This window comes from Anarhichas minor, unplaced genomic scaffold, assembly GCF_050575085.1.
Source record: "Anarhichas minor isolate MPS153535 unplaced genomic scaffold, ASM5057508v1 ptg000010l, whole genome shotgun sequence".
Taxonomy (NCBI): Eukaryota; Metazoa; Chordata; class Actinopteri; order Perciformes; family Anarhichadidae; genus Anarhichas; species Anarhichas minor.
In genome coordinates, this window is record NW_027466456.1 from 1,004,673 (window position 1) to 1,020,603 (window position 15,931).

Consider the following 15,931-nt stretch of genomic DNA (forward strand, 5'->3'; position numbering starts at 1 on the left):
ATGAATTCCTCATAAAGCAACAGGGTTTATTACAGCTGTTTTATTATGTAGGTCAGCCATGGACAGATTATGAGACAGTGAGTCCCTGAGACTGAGACATGCAAAAGGCCTCACCACCCCTCCTACATAAGAGAAGACAAGCTGACTTTAGAGTTGTTTAGCCTCTTTTTGTTGTTGTTTTGTGCCTTTCTGTCATCATTTTGAGTCTCTTTGTAGTTTCCTTGTGTGTCTCTTTTATCCTTTTTAATCTCTTTGCAGTTGCTTTGTGTCTCTTCGTGGTTGTTTTACTCCTTTTCAAAGTTGTGAGTCTTTGTGTGTCTCTTTGCATCTGTTTGTAGTTTTAGTGTCTTTGTGGTGATTTTGAGTACACGTGTCTTTTAATGTTTCTTTCAAGGTTATTTTTTGGCATTTTGCCTTTAATAGACTGATACAGAGAAGTGATATGAGTCATAAAGTAAAAATCAAAGTTCATTTCCTTTAGCTTTGCAGCAGATAACACACGTGTGCATCTTGGAGGGTTGTCATCTGTTGGAATATAGCGGGTCAAATGTATGATGCGAGTCACTCGTGTGACGTCAGCCTCTCAGGATGTCGCTCAAACTGCTTTCATGGATTTCTCTGAAGCTACTTCAGGCTGTGGGTGCTCCTCTTTTTTCCCTGTGTGCTGTTTATCTCTCCCACCTCCTTTAAAATGTGAATAAGTATGAACCAAAGAGCCGAGGTTTTCTTCTCATTCCATCTGCTGTTTACATTTGTTTTCTTTTAATTCAATCAATTACATTTCACTATCTACACACACACGCACGCACACTGTAGAACAACCCGCCCAGAGGCACCGTCCTGCCCGTTATCTCTCCACGAGGGAGATATAAAGATTGATGATCTGATATCGGGTGGCTGCGGTTGTCGTCCATTCTTTTTTTTGCCAGCAGAGAGAAGGCGACACGGCAAATTCCAGCCCTTCAGACGACTCTTTGGGAGGAAGAAGAAGAGGGAGGCGAAGGGGGGCCTTGATGGAGCAGACCTTAAGGCCAGTTTTTCTACCGGGGAAGTGTGCAATGGAGTTGTATCTGACGATGAGGAGTCCAATCAACATCTGAGGTATTTACACTTATAAAGCTTCATTTCTTACACATATTTGTCTTGAGTTAATGAACTTGAGCTTGTTGTTTTTGTCATATTTTTGCTGATAAAATCTGCAACCACATGTGTTAATAATAATGATAATAATAATAAGACACAGGAAGTTTGTGACCTTCGTGCAGCCTTCACCCAGACACATCAGATTTCTTTCGCTTGCAGAAAAGTGAAAGTGTTTATGTGACAGCTGCACGTTGTGGTTGCACAATCTGTAGAGAAACAGGGTGAGGCTCTGCTGAAAGGCCCCGACACCAGTTCAGCCGTTTAATTGATGTGCTGAAAAAGCTGGTGTGTAAACAGAGGTCATTCATTTTCTTTGTGTGAAATGATTCACGGATAAATGAATGAATGAGTGACGCGCTGCCTGCAGCACTGAAGACGCTCTCATTCCCTCTGCAGGGAGTTGAATCCCATCGGTTCTCGAGCCCTCTCGCACGACAGCATCTTCATCCCGGAGGAGCCGGCGGCCGAGCCCGGGCCGGATCACACCATGTCCCAGGAAAACGTCTCGGATAAAGTGAGGAATCTGCAGGTGGGCCTCGCGGCGGTGTGCACTCGGTTGCCGGACATTTCTATCTTCCGTCTGCATTCGTAACGTGTTTCTCTGTTTGTTCACACAGCGGCAGATAGCACAAGGGATCAAGTTTGGACAGAGGCCTCCTTCTCTGAGGAAAAGTGAGGGAGATGAGGGAAGTTCAGATGAGGAAGAGGTTCCCCAGAGTCCCCTGAAGGTTCTGGCTCAGGTAGAAGCCGAACCAGAGACAACAGAGCCAAAGGTAACAACTTCTGAGCTTATTCAAATGTTCTTATTAAATGTTTGTAATGTTGTAATTTGTAATTTGCATGGTGATATCTGTTAGTTGATTTAGTTTACCCTATTCACCTGTAGTGTCTCCTCTTAATACAAGTTATTGTGACATAATCCAGGTTCAGGGCGCTCAACAAGCCGGACCACACAGCACTCCAGTGAGGTCGCCGAGGTCCAGACGAGTTCTTCCGCCCGCTGGTACCATCGAGTCCATCAATCTGGACTCCGTCCCGCAGTCGGCCCCTCGCTTAGACAACGCTGCTGCCAGGCATAAACTGTCTGTCAAGCCGAAAAACCAGAGGGTTTCCCGGAAACACCGGTGCTTCACACAGGTGAGCCACCTCAAATGTGCCTCAGCGTGTTGTCGGTTTATTTTTGCGACGTTCTTACCTTTTTGAAAACATGAGCTCATCATTTTTCCACATTCTCAGGACCTCCAAGAGGTTTCTATTCCCGGCGTGGTGCGAGAGGACCTCGAGGCTGCAGGCGTCTCGACGGACGACCAGCGCAGAGCATCCGTCGAGTCCCTCAGAAGCTTCAAGAAACAGAGACTCCACGAGGAGGAGAGACAGGAGACGAGGAGGAAGAGGGAGCTGGAGGAACAGAGGCTCAAACGGGAGGAGGAGGAGAGGAGGAGGAGAGCGGCAGAAGAGCTGAGGCTGCGTGAGCTAGAGGAGGAGAGGTGTCGTAAACAGCAGGAGGAGGAAGAGCGAAGGCTCAGAGAGGAGGCGGAGAGGATGAGGAGGAGGGAGGAAGAGGAGAGAAGGATCAGAGAGGAAGAGGAAAGGAGGAGGCGGAGGGAGGAGGAGGAAAGGAGGATGCAGGAGGAGCGGGAGCAGGAGGAGAGGAGACGACTGGAAGAGCAAAGGAGGAAACAAAAGGAGGAGGAGGAGGAAGCGAGGAGGCAGCGGGAGCTTGAGGCCGAGAGGAAGAGGAAGCTAAGAGAGGAAGAAGAGGAAAGAAAGAAAGAGGAGGAGGCGCAGAAGCTGAGGTTGCGGGAGATTGAAGTAAAGAAAAACGTGGAGGCAGAGGAGAGGACGAGGAAGGAGCAGGAGGAGCAGCGCTGGAGGGAGATGGAGGAGAGACAGAGGCCTTTCTCTTTCAAAGTCTCCTCCGGAGAAAAACTGATTTTGTTCCAGAAGGTCCACCTGACGCCCGTGACGCCGGCGTCCAGCCGCCAGAGCGGAAGTGCATCCGAGCAAAGAGAGAGCGCCAAGGCCTCCTCCTCCGAAGGACCGGAGTCCCCCAACCTGCCGACGTCTCCGTACGTCCCCCACACCGCCATCTTAGTGACGGGCGCCCAGCTCTGCGGGACGGCTGTCAATCTTGACCAGATCAAGGACACCGCCTGCATGTCCCTGCTGGGTTTGGGGGACGACAGGAAGGCGCAGGGAACGCCGCCGCCGACCAAGAGCAAAACTTCGCCGGACCGCAAGTCTGGCAAAACCAAATCGCTCAACGAGTCCTCGCTCTCCACGGACCAGTCCGTCCTGGCCGAATGGGCGAGCATCAGGTCGAAGATATTCAAGGGGGTGGAGGAGGGGAAATACGACCCAGAACCGAGCAAGAACCAGCCCGGCGGCGAAGACACGCAGGCGTTATCCCACGCGAACCTCAGGAAGACCATGTCTGCCAGCGCCAAGTTCTCCATCACCCCTGCGAAGAAGAAGTTTGGAGATTCAAACAGGAACTCCGAGGTGTTCGGCGCCGACGAGAAGGACGCAGGAGAGGAAGCTGCTCCGCCTGACAGCCCCGCCGCCGCCACCTCACCAGCTCCAACCAGCAAACCTCAGAACAGGATGAGTAAAACCGTCCGCATCGCAGAGAGAGGCTCAGACGAGTGCATGTTCGCCAAAGACCTCCCGTCTTTCCTGGTTCCCAGCCCTGGAGCCAAATCCGAGGCCTCTGAGTCGGAGACGGAGGCGTCTGAAGGTAAAGAGGAGGCAGAGTACCGAGGCCCGGACGGTGAGGACAAGCCCTCGCCGTTCGGCATAAAGCTGAGGAGGACCAACTTCTCGCTCCGCTTTCACAGCGAACAGTCCACTGAGAAAAGGAAGAAGCGATACAGCGCCGGGGACAGCTTCGACGGCGTCCCCTCGCCTCTCACCCCCATCGAGCCGGACTCCGACACTTCCTCCGTCTTCTCCGACAAATCCACAAGTCCCACATCGCCTCAGAGAGAAGGCGCGGCGGGCAAGTACTTACACGCATCCGCCTCCCCTGCCGCCCCTCGGGCTAAACCGGGTAAATCCACCAGCCCGGCCGCACACGGCGAAGGCGAGAAGGTGCTCTCCAAGCCTCCGATCTACCGGAGACCGACCACGTCACCGAAACCCGCTGGAGCGGCCCCCACACCTCCACCGTCGCCGCTGCCCAAAGTGGTCCACGGGCCCCCTAGCGAGGCCGCGATCCAGAGGACGGGGGCCGCCGAGGAGCAGGCGAGCAGGAGCGAGGAACCGTCGGCGGTCGCTCAGTTGCACCGGAGTGGCCAAGGCCAGGTCCAAGGGGAGGAGGAGCCGAAGGAGAAGAGATCCTTCTTCCCCTCCATTAACATCCCCTGGAGAGAGAAGACGGACAGGAAGACGGAGCTCATGAAGAAAGGTCAGTGTTGCTTTGCCGTGTTTCGAGGCGTACGGTAATAAAAGCACAACGCTCACCAGCAACATTCAGTGTCCGCACCACATATCTGCTCCCACAAATGGGCGTTTTTTGGTCTTTGTCATGATGATAGTGTCTGTCCAAAAATATAAAAGTTCAGGATAAACAGAGATGGTTTTTAAACAAACTTCTCCTCCGTTTACTGCAGTGACGTCACCTGCGCTTTTCTTTTTTAACTTGAAGCACTCGGAGATACCGCACAAAGAAAATAGGGGGCGCTCAGAAAAAAGAGACGCTGCACACAATTGAAAAAAGACAATGGCGCCATGTGGACACGGGCCCTTAAAGGAATAGTTTGACGTTTTGGGCAGTGTGTCAATTAGTTTTCTTGCCGAGAGTTAGACGAGAAGGACTGTCTGATAAATATGTAGCTACAGCAACATTATTTTACACCAAAGAACTTGTTTTTGTAGAAACAATAGTAATGTGTCAAAACTTGCCCTGCAGAAAAGCCATCGCTCCAGAGCAGGCACTCGCTGGACAGTTCGAAGGTCCAGGAGAAGGAGGCCGGGCCCTTGTGGATCACGCTGGCTCTGCAGAAGCAGAAGGGCTTCAGGGACCAGCAGCAGAACAGAGACGACCGTCGGAGCCACAGAGACAACAAACTGTCTGAGAAACACGCCCGAGAGAGAGACAGTGTACGCGCCTCTTTACTCACTTACTAAGGTTCACGTTATCGTGTGTTCTTCCTCTCATACGAGCGTTAACCTCCTCCTGCAGGTGGCGCTGCTGAGTCCCACGGAGAGCAGAGGGAGCGGGAGCACCAGCCCGTCCTCCAAACCGCAGACGCCAGAGGAGCCCAAGAGACCCGACAGCCTCCTGGGACGATTCGAGCGCAGAGAACACCTGAAAAAAGCCAACACTTTACCCAGCTCCGTCACCGGTAAGAACCCGCACGACTAACATTAATAAAGCTAAATATCTGCTTTAAATATTCTTCATTTATTAAGTGGAAATGACCCAAAACAATTGCTAAAGTTCTGAAATGAGGACGAGCTTTTTTTTTTTTCCTAGTTTCTATCCAGACAAAATAAACGATTTATATACTATTTACTATATCGTATATAAAAATATATAGAGTAAATAAAATACACTTTATACACTAATTGATCAAATAAATGGTCAGCTTAATCAATATTGATTCTACTGGTTATGTTTAGCGCTGAATCCATATTTCCAGGATGTTGAAACTCTTGAATATTTAAACTAATTAGTTATTGATTGAAAATAGAATTAGAATGTATTTTATATTAGAACAGAGCTCCAACATTTAATCAATTGAAACATTTTGTTGATTGACAGAAAATCCATCAGTGACTCTTTAGTTTGATGGTTCAAAGGTTCTCAAATGTGAGAATTTTATTATTTTTCTAGTTTTACATTTTTTAAAGTGAATCTTTTGGGGTTTGGGTGTTTTGGTCGGACAAAGCGAGACGTCACCTTGTGAGTTTTAGTAGTTTTCTGATGTTTTTAAGACCATAAGATGAGCTGAAGACAAGATAAATGTTACATGTTACAGCTGAATCACTTTCATTAAACTTCTCTCATAAAATTAGCCTAAAAAAGGTGCAACTGATAGATTTGCAGCTAATTGTTGTGCTTGATTTGTTGTCGTCAGTCGAGATCGCAGACTCCACACCGTCGCCACCTGCCGTCAAGGAGGTGTCGAAGCGCTTCCCCTCCAGCGACTCGCCGCAGGTGTCCACGGAGCCGGCGTGGCTGGCGCTGGCCAAGCGAAAGGCCAAAGCCTGGAGCGACTGTCCTCAAATCATCAAATAACACCCCCACCCCGGCTGCACACCGGCCTGCGTTGAGACTGCACACTGCCCACTGGACTCTGAGGCACCTGGAGAGTCATCATCACACTCACCATGAAAACCCTCCTGACTGTGAAACAAGTAACGCCCCCCCATCATCTTCACCATCGTCGTCCTCGTGACCCCACACACACTGGCTGGTACTATTATCATGTTAACGTGCGCTTCACATTCAAATATTCCAACACAATCGCACAGATATATGTAAACAATTGTTGCGCGCATGCACATACTGTATACAAACACACAAAGTATAATGTCCCACATGTCGCAGTCTGGGAAGAGGGGGGGGGGGGCAGCCAATCAGAACCACAGCTGGCCATTGCAATAGCCAACCCCAATTCTTTGTTTTTTTATTTTGTAGCCAACTGTGTCACCATGGTTGTATATAAATCACTCGCTCCACACAGTAACAGGTGAAGCAGTTCTTCAGTGGAGGTGAAGCTCTGACATGCGACGGTGTTTAATCAACAGAGGGTAACTGATCGTGTTTTAAGGGCTACCAGTAACAAGAACTCATCGTGACCCTGCTGCATCTGCTGATGGAAGTGTTACAGGCATTATTTATGTAAAGCAGTGGATTTTTCTATGTTTGAAACCATGGATGGATTACTGAACCACAGGCCCAGGGGCCCAACGTGTCAGGGGGCCCCCCTGGTCTTCACTTACTAATCGTCAATCATGGAGACACGTACCAAGCAGGAAGAGACTCAAAACAACTACAAAGAAACATGAAACAACTACAAAGACACCAAATCAACCACGAAGAGACACAACAACTACAAGGAGACTCAAACTGACTACAAATAGACACAAAACAACCACAAATAGACACAAAAATGTAAAAGAACGGAAAAACGGCTTCAAAGAGAACACAGACTCTCAAAAGACTATTAAAGGGACAAAGCAGCCACAAAGAGACACAAAGCATCTACACAGAGACTCAAAATGACTACAAAGAGAAACTTAACGACAGAGAGATGCAAACCAGCCACAAAGAAACGCACAACTATGAAAAGGGACAAAACAGCCACAAAGGGACTCAAAATGACCACAAAGAGACACAAGTACACTTGAACTGACTACAAAGAAACACAAAACAGCCACAAAGACACAAACCTACTACAAAATGACACAAAACTACCACAAAGAGGCACAAAACAACTACAGAGACTCAAAATCAACACCGAGAGATGCAAAACAGCTACAAAGAGACACAACGACAAAGAGACTCAAATCGACTACAAAAAAAGGGAATAACATCCACGGGCAAAAAGAGTTAACAGATATAAAGTCTGTCTTGCTCCTGTAGATGTGAGGGGTCTTTTACATGTCTGTGTCCAGGGCCCCGTCGTCTCATAATCCGTCTATGGATGAACCGATACTGTATCTCTCCTCAGCCTCGTCATGTTCTTTCTTACTCATTCTCTAAACTCAAGCGTAACAATCCTCACTGTGTCCGTGACGACTGTGATAGCTGTCAAACAGGCTATTGTACAATTTTTCGCCATTTTTAAAGTCACCTGAAACGTTCTGTCATGAACCACCCCGGTGGGTGCACGTGAACACAGCACTGAAGACTACGTGTTTTACGGGGCATTCACAGTGAGCTGCACAGCGTCGCGTCCTCACAGCCGTGTGACGACGTTCTTCCCTCGCCTGCTGTAACATACAACTCTCATAGCTCGTCCTCCCCGTAACACACTCCTTTGTCGGCCATCACTTCCTCGTAAACGTGATATGATCTTACGTAAGCATTTCCTCTGTGACAGAAGAAGAGGTAATAAAAACCTCCAGCATTCTCCTTCCCTTCCACTCACTTAATGATCTGTATGTATGTCTGAAGTCAGAAGGCGTCACCGGAGCTTCACAAAGAGTCACTTTGTCATTTTTGTTTTTCTAACGTTGCTCGTGCACAATAGTGTCGTGTACGCAGTGTTATGTGTAACGAGAAAAATGTTTGGTATTATTTGCACTTTTTTTTTTTTTTTGTCCCAACTTCAAGAAAATTCTTAAAAGGGACAGAAAATGTTATGAATAATGTAAATTAAATACTGATGTCTGAACTGAAGGACTCATTCATTTCCCAAAGCATACGGATATAAAAGTGTTTATTATTTAAAAAAAAACTGTGCAGAAATACGTCTTATGTTTCTTCTTTGACGGTCAGATTTAAACAATACACGTAGTCGTTGCGGCACCCGACTACGAGGGAGCGTTCATGCACCACCGGGGACGAGAACAGCTCCCCTGGGAGACGGAACGAGGCCAGCGTCCGTCCGTCGTGTCCGTCAAGGATCCACACTGTGCCGTCTGTGGAGGCCAGAGCCACCAGAGTCCCCCTCCTGCCCACGACGGAGCCGTCGAACACGCACGGACTGGAGTACACCTTCCCCGTGGTCTGGAAGGTCCAAACCAGAGAGCCGTCGATGCGGCTCAAACAGTACAGGCGGCCGTCATGTGACCCACACAGAACCCTCTGCTGGTCTGGTGTCACACACGGGGAGGAGAAGACCGGGCCTTTTGTTAAAAACTGCCAAACCTGCAGGAAAGAATGACATTTTTTGCTCAATTTGCAATCATTAAAGGGACAGTTCACTCTAAAATCTAAAGTTTATATTTTTCCTCTTAACTGTAGTGCTATTTATCAATCTAATCCAGAGTGTTGGAGATATTGCCACTAGAGATGTCTGTCTTTTCTCCACTATAGTGGGACTAGATGATTCTCGGTTTGTAAATATGTATTTTTAATTTTGGGGTGAGCTGTCCCTTTAAGATTTCAGACCGTGGTCACATATTGGAGAAACACAGCAGTCTCACCAGTGTCCCTGTGCTGCTGAAGCAGCAGATGTTTCCATCCACCGATCCGATCGCCACGAGACCGGAGGAGGCGTTTGGCGAGGAGAAGAACGGGACGTCCCGACGGTACGACCACAGGACCTCTCCGCTCTCCTGGGAAACAAAAAATTAAAAAGTCTCAAAACTGCCTTCAGTGAACAGAGCAGTTAGCTGTAGTTTGATATTTTACTCACAGGGTTCAGACAGAGTAAATGACCTCCCAGTGAAGCGGCGTACAGCTGTCTGAGTGACGGGTGGAGGCATGGCGAGGAAAACACAGCTCCGCCCCCACAGTGACGCCTCCAAACACACTGCTCCACCTGAAACAGAAACATGTCACCTTTATTTATCTACATTTACTAGGTTATATAACTTTTAAATGATCTACCTAATTGTCCTACCTTTGGGTCCAGGGCGTAGACATGCCCATCGTGTGAGCCCACTATCACCAGACCCGTGAGGGGGTCCACAGCGGGACAGCTCTTCACAGCGTCTCCCGTCTCAAAAGTCCACCGCGTCGTTCCAGACGCAGCGCACAGGAAATACACACAGCCGTCGTAGCAACCTGGAAAAATCAGCCCACCCCCCCAAAAAAAGGTCCATAAATCCCAAAGAAAGATAACACACAGATATTTTTCACACAGTGTTTTCGGAGAGCTGACCTATAACCACGAGGCTCCCGCAGCGAGACACGGCGGCCGAAGCTTCGATTCTGTCCCCGAGAACTCGCTCCCACACGAGGCTCCCGTCGGTCAGGTCTAAAGCCTGGATCCTGTGAGAGTGGGAGCCGATGAACACCGTTGTTTTACCGCCGTCTGACTTCGGATCGGTTCCGTGTTGCACGAGAAGCACCGGGGAGGCGTCCACACATCTGCCCGCGTCTGAGGACCAGCTCAGATCGAGGCCCAGAACTCCACCTCTGCGTTCCTCACCGGATTCTTTCTCTCCGAGCGCGTCGGCCTGGAAGTCTGAATGTGGATTTCCGATTTCTATCACCTCACCTGCTCGTCTTAGGACTTTAAAAGCCGGCGTCTCCCCCCTCGGCCTCCCTGCGGATGTGCGTTCTCTCTTCGGGAGCACGGCGGAGGGTTCGTCAGCGTGGCGTTTCACGGTCGTCGGTGGCGGGCTGCTCTCAGGTGGCGGCATCAGTGCCGCTCTCTCGACGTGGCGCAGAACATCAGAGAAGGTCCCGTCGAGTATGGCCTCCAAAAGCTCCGGCGAGGTCGCCCCTACGGCAGCGAGGATGTCTTCGTGCAGGCGCAGCGCCTTCAGAGAGTCTCCTCCACTCAACAGGAAGTTTGATGCCTCGTCGACGGCCGCATCCTCAGGAAGAGCAAGAGTTTCCTGTCGTGGAGAATAAAGAAATATTCAGGTGACAAGTGAAACCAGGAAGTATTTAAACGTGGAGTTATGGACAGCTGGCCATACCTGCCACAAGGACCGCAGGGTTCGCTTTAGTTTGGTGAAATCTAACCGTGAAGACTCTAAAGAGCGTCTCTGTGTTTGGTACGTCTTCATCAGAGTCTCCATGTCCACTTTACCTGAAACGTGAAACAAACAGGAAAACAGTGATGAGGGCGCAATGTGGTGGTTGTTGTTTCTTTTTCTTTTCTCCTTTCTTGGAAGTCGAATCGTTCTTTATTATTTTATTATGCGATTGTATTTATTTCATTTTCTATGTATATATATATATATATATATATATATATATATATATATATAAATTTATCATGATTAATGTTGTTTTTATTTAACTATTTTTGTTATTTTTATTTATTTATTATCATTTAATTCTTTTTTATTATATACATATATGTATCATGATAAATATTGCTTTTATCTAATTATTATTGTTAAATGTATTTATTTTAAATTATATATATATATATATATATATATATAAAATTCTCGTTGATTCCATATTATTGTATTCTATTTTGTAATTATAAATATATGTTTATAATTATTATTAGTCAAATTTCTTTGTATTATTCATTTGAAAAAAGCTACAAAAAAATATTTTATGAATTAATTATTGATAATATTAATTTAAAAAAAGTCAAATCCCTCTCTAAGACTTCTAATTCTCCATTCGTGATGAAGATTTACTTGAGTGGGGCCTGGGGGGGGTAAAGATGGGTGGAGATCCATGTGAGAGTGTGGAGGTGGAGGGAGAAAGAGGGAGAGAGAAGATGGATGAATGAATTAATGAAACATGAGAGAGATGAGCTGGAGATTTAAGTTATTGTTCATGTAAGTATGAACGGTGCATCACAGTGACGCTCACCATGAGGAGTCAGGCACAAGGCCGGGACCAGCACCAGCGTGTCGGGGACGCTGTGAGACGGCAGCAGCAGGGACAGCCGGTTCAGGACGAGTCGGCTCAGATCTCCATCCGTCTCCCCCGCCCGGCGGTGCTCCGCGGGGACTGGATCCGCTCGCTCCTGCGCAGGCGTGAGAGGAGAAGCTGCTCTCTGGTCTCCAGATGTGGACGCCACAACAAAGGCCAGCAGCCGAAAGCCTCCGTGCAGACACACGGCACAGGCCTCCACCTGAGGCAGGCTGCATATGAGCTGGAGGAGCCGGCGATGAAACATTAATACTCATCTTCTCCTGAAAATGATGTAAAGCTTTATATGTTTACAGTCAGTTAAAATCTTTCTGGATTCTGGACCTGAAGTCTGATTTCTGTTTTACCTTTTTGTATGTTGGAAATATTCCTAAAGGTTTCGGTAAAAGCGAAACATTCCTTTTGAAGATTTCTAATGCAGCAAGTAAAAAAATGTATTTAAAAATCCAGAGGAACTCCGTCCATGACCCTCCTTATCAACATAGAAACTGACTTTCAACGGTTCCGGTGCTTTTCTTTCTTTCCGTTTGATGTTCAGAAATAAATAAAAGTATTTAAGACGTTCTCACTTGCTGCACGCTCTCCAGGTTCACCCGTTTCCCGTGGCGTTTCACCAGCCTGTCTCTCCGTCCCAGGTAGAACATCTGCTCGTCCTTGACGTCCACCCAGTCTCCGCTGGCTCTCATCGTCCCGGGGGCGGCCGCCTCCTCGTCGTCCAGGAGACACACTCTGTCCTCTCCGCCTGCACCAGCCATCACACGGATTTATGGAATAAGATTTGTGTGTGTGTGTGTGTGTGTGTGTGTGTGTGTGTGTGTGTGTGTGTGTGTGTGTGTGTGTGTGTGTGTGTGTGTGTGTGTGTGTGTGTGTGTGTGTGTGTGTGTGTGTGTGTGTGTGTGTGAGAGAGAGATCTTCCTCACCGATGAACACCTGCCCTTCACCCTCGGTAACAACGCGGCCGTGTTCGTCCCTCACTTCCACCGTTGTGTCCATCAGAGGAGTCCCGAGAGGCACAGAGGACGGCGAGCTTGAAAGGCACTTCATGTTAAGTAAAAGTTAAAGCGTAGATTCAATGAATCGTTTCAAACAGTGAGCACTCACATGTGGCCGGCCCGCAGCAGAGACTCTGGTATTTTGTAGGAGCAGGCCCAGCAGGACACCTCGGTGATGCCGTACACGTTGTAGATGTGGGTGCGGTTGTCCTCGTGCCTCCAGCTGCTCAGCAGAGCCGGAGAAGGACAGGCCTCTCCGCCCAGAGCCAGCACCCGCAGCGAGGAGCCGGGCGACAGCACTTCCTGTCTCAGGACGCGGCGGCCGAAGCGGCCGAGCAGGGTCGGCGTGACCTGCGTGGAAACAAGAAAACGATCACATTTAAAGTGATAAAACTTTATTACTTTATAAAATGAACACATCGACGATATCAGACTGCTGGAGGAAATGCGGCGACAAAGACAAACCATTTGCACAATTTCTTTTTCCGTCCTGTTTTTAAATCATTTTGGTATCGTGGGTGTTTTTAAAATGAAAGAACATTTAACTGTAAACATTATTCTTGTAAAATCACCACCAGAGCTAAAGCAGGAAACCAGTACTGATATAAAACACCTGGCAACAGACTCAGTTTATTTATTTATATTTCCTCTCTCCCGTCTGTGTGTAGGTGAGCATAATTATACATATATACAAAATGATTATACATAATCTGGATGCATACATGTATGCATACATATGCACATATATTTTTGTTCAGACACGTGTGTGTGTGTGTGTGTGTGTGTGTATGTATGTATGTATGTATGTATGTATGTATGTATGTATGTATATATATATATATATATATACATATATATAGTTAGTATCATTTGGTATACAACAATAACAATATTAACAATGATAACATTAATACATATAAAAAAAGATATTGGACTTTTTGTGGTTGTACTAATTGATAAAAAATGAAACCAAATGACAGAAAGGAAACAAGGTCCCGCTCGCCTGCAGGACGGTCGTCTTGTTGTCCCTGAACAGCAGTCGAGACAGTCGGCCGGGCGTTTTCTTGATCACGGTCGGGATGATGAGGAGCTGAGCGCCGGACGACAAGGCCAGGAACATATCCACCACAGAGGGGTCAAAGGTTAAGGGCGAGGCCAGGAGAACCACATCGTCTGCACTCATCTGAAACAAAGACCTGAGCCAAGAGAGGATGAACGATTTAAAAACATGCAACGATGGTTTAGAGGCCGATAAAGACACAAACACTCACCTCAGGTGCAGGATATTGGGGAGAATACACTTGTGCGGCACCCTCACGATCTTCGGGAGCCCAGTTGTTCCAGATGTGTGCAGCACATACGCCAGGTCTCTGAGCCCGGCCTCCTTTGACCCTGCAGCCGGATCACGGCGGAGACCAGCACCCCCTGCTGTCTGGGCTCCGGTTTGTTCTGGTCCTCGTTGGTGCTCAGCGACCGGCAGCAGCTCCAGTCGTACCAGAGTCAGTTTGAACTTTGGCAGCGTCGCACAAACCTCCACGGACGCGTGTTCGACGAGAGCTGCCTGGAACCGCTTTTTTACACAAAGAAGAGACAAAGAGGGACTTCAACAGATGTACAACTATAACTAATATACAAGAAACTCAAGTGTAGCGTGAATGCTTTTATAGGATTTATCGGAGATATTTGGTTGAACTCAGGGTTTTGATGCACTAACAAATGTTTTTATCAGTCTGTTTCTGTGATTTGATTAATTGCACCACTAAAATACAATAACAGCTACACTGGGTCCTGGAATATTAGCTAATTTTATGGCCCTGTCTTGTGATGTCATAATTCATTTTTAAGATTTAGATTATTTCATCTATATTGAGCAGATTTCACATGGTCCTGAGAGGAACAATAATTAATTCAGCTGTAGTTTGAACTCAACTTTATTTATTTATTTAGCACATTTCATACAAACATGCAACCCAAAGAGTTTCACATGGGACAAATATGAAATAAACCAGAAATACAATTTTGCAAGACAAATAAATTACAACAGTAAAACAATACAATATTAAAAATGTAAAAAAAGAGTAAAGAAACCCCAGAAATAATTAGTTAAAGCTTAAAGACTAAGGCTATAATATTACTCCAAATTAAAATGATAGGCCTTTAATTTATTTATAAAAACACAGAGAGAGCTTGTTGTTCTGGTAACCATTAAGGGAATAAAACCAGAAGGCACACTCACCACATCTTTTATGGGACACATAAGGAACATTTAAAAAGGACCTCAGTGATCAGGTTGGATCATAAAATGAAATGAAATCTCTCTCTCAGTCCTAAGAGATAAAGAGATAAAGATAGCCAGTGTAATGTTTTATGCGGTGGAGTAATGTCATCCGCATAATGTTTGCATAATGAATCATGGTCATTATTGTTGTATCTATACATTCATGAGATATTAAACCTGCAGGACGTCGGTCTTCACAGCGCAGTACTCGAGGCCACACTGGTTCATGACTCTGGCGGTGAGGAGTCCTGGAGCTTCTGGGTCCAGCGGGACGTAGGCAGCCGGTGACTGCAGGATGCTGGACAGCAACACAGGACAGTTCATCATCCTTCATGCTACTTATTATTATTAAAAAGGGTATAATAATGATAGAACTAATTCTAAAATAAAGGTTTGGACCATCAACCGCAGACTTTAAACCCAACTAAAAATACGTTTTAAGTCTTTAAAAAAGAAGAAGATGATACTGTTGTAGCCTCCTGGTCAGATGCTGTGTTGTCACATGGAGTGAAGTGAACTCACCCCAGGATCCAGACAGGTATGAACAAATCATCAGAACAGTACAGCCCGATCACTCCGCTATTAGGAGCGCAGTTGTTTCGCAGAACACGAGCCAGCTCACCGGACAGTCGGACCAGGTCTCTGTACAGCAGCATGGACCCGTCATACTTCACAGCTGCTCTGTCCGAGTGCAGAGAGGCAGCGGCGGCTACGAGCTCCTGCAGCGTCCGAGCGGCCATACTGACGATGAGCCGTTTAAGGACCACCAGCTCATCCTCTGTTAGTGTCAACTCTGTACAAAAAAACCCAACAACGTTTAGATCGTATTCTAATTTATATATTGTTCAATTCAGACGAATTGGGGTTTTGTTTTGGATGGAAGAGGCGGAAACGTGTTTGCTGTTTGTCGCGTGAAGATGACGTCCCCACTGATGGATATTTCAAATGCTTCTGTTATAGTAGGTCGTACCGACATCTTACTTATCGTGATTAGGCCCAAAAAACAACAATATACAGAACAAAAAAACATAAGAAATTCCCTCCACCATA

General features: G+C 47.0%; 2 protein-coding genes across 4 annotated transcripts; one reads left to right on the top strand and one right to left on the bottom strand.

Annotated features, from left to right (window-relative positions):
- The first annotated feature begins 932 nt into the window (after positions 1 to 932).
- Positions 933 to 8,574, top strand: cracd (capping protein inhibiting regulator of actin dynamics). Its single transcript, XM_076087372.1, has 8 exons — positions 933 to 1,101; positions 1,540 to 1,672; positions 1,761 to 1,916; positions 2,068 to 2,280; positions 2,380 to 4,549; positions 5,054 to 5,244; positions 5,327 to 5,489; positions 6,225 to 8,574. The coding sequence occupies exons 2-8, from the start codon at positions 1,631 to 1,633 to the stop codon at positions 6,383 to 6,385; spliced, it is 3,096 nt and encodes a 1,031-aa protein (XP_075943487.1). The 5' UTR covers positions 933 to 1,101; positions 1,540 to 1,630; the 3' UTR covers positions 6,386 to 8,574.
- Positions 8,518 to 15,798, bottom strand: aasdh (aminoadipate-semialdehyde dehydrogenase). 3 transcript variants are annotated; one of them, XM_076087368.1, is made up of 14 exons: positions 15,404 to 15,798; positions 15,059 to 15,179; positions 13,875 to 14,173; positions 13,607 to 13,799; positions 12,713 to 12,954; positions 12,532 to 12,638; positions 12,181 to 12,353; positions 11,549 to 11,834; positions 10,690 to 10,802; positions 9,924 to 10,605; positions 9,663 to 9,826; positions 9,456 to 9,581; positions 9,244 to 9,375; positions 8,518 to 8,965 (listed from the first exon to the last, which is right to left on the bottom strand). In XM_076087368.1, the coding sequence occupies exons 1-14, from the start codon at positions 15,619 to 15,621 to the stop codon at positions 8,570 to 8,572; spliced, it is 3,252 nt and encodes a 1,083-aa protein (XP_075943483.1). In that variant the 5' UTR covers positions 15,622 to 15,798; the 3' UTR covers positions 8,518 to 8,569. The 3 variants fall into 3 exon arrangements, with proteins under 3 accessions (XP_075943483.1, XP_075943484.1, XP_075943485.1); XM_076087369.1 differs by having other exon boundaries at positions 15,504 to 15,642; XM_076087370.1 differs by lacking the exon at positions 15,404 to 15,798 and having other exon boundaries at positions 14,840 to 15,194.
- Between the last annotated feature and the right edge of the window lie 133 nt (positions 15,799 to 15,931).

Excerpts from the sequence above, each read along its gene's own strand:
- aasdh (XM_076087368.1), bottom strand. The coding sequence starts at position 15,621 with ATGGCCGCTCGGACGCTGCAGGAGCTCGTAGCCGCCGCTGCCTCTCTG. Across the intron at positions 14,174-15,058 it reads TGAAGACCGACGTCCTGCAG|CGGTTCCAGGCAGCTCTCGT; the intron begins GTTTAATATCTC and ends TGTGTAAAAAAG. Across the intron at positions 13,800-13,874 it reads CCCAATATCCTGCACCTGAG|GTCTTTGTTTCAGATGAGTG; the intron begins GTGAGTGTTTGT and ends CTCTTGGCTCAG.
- cracd (XM_076087372.1), top strand. The coding sequence starts at position 1,631 with ATGTCCCAGGAAAACGTCTCGGATAAAGTGAGGAATCTGCAG. Across the intron at positions 4,550-5,053 it reads GACGGAGCTCATGAAGAAAG|AAAAGCCATCGCTCCAGAGC; the intron begins GTCAGTGTTGCT and ends CTTGCCCTGCAG. Across the intron at positions 5,245-5,326 it reads ACGCCCGAGAGAGAGACAGT|GTGGCGCTGCTGAGTCCCAC; the intron begins GTACGCGCCTCT and ends CTCCTCCTGCAG.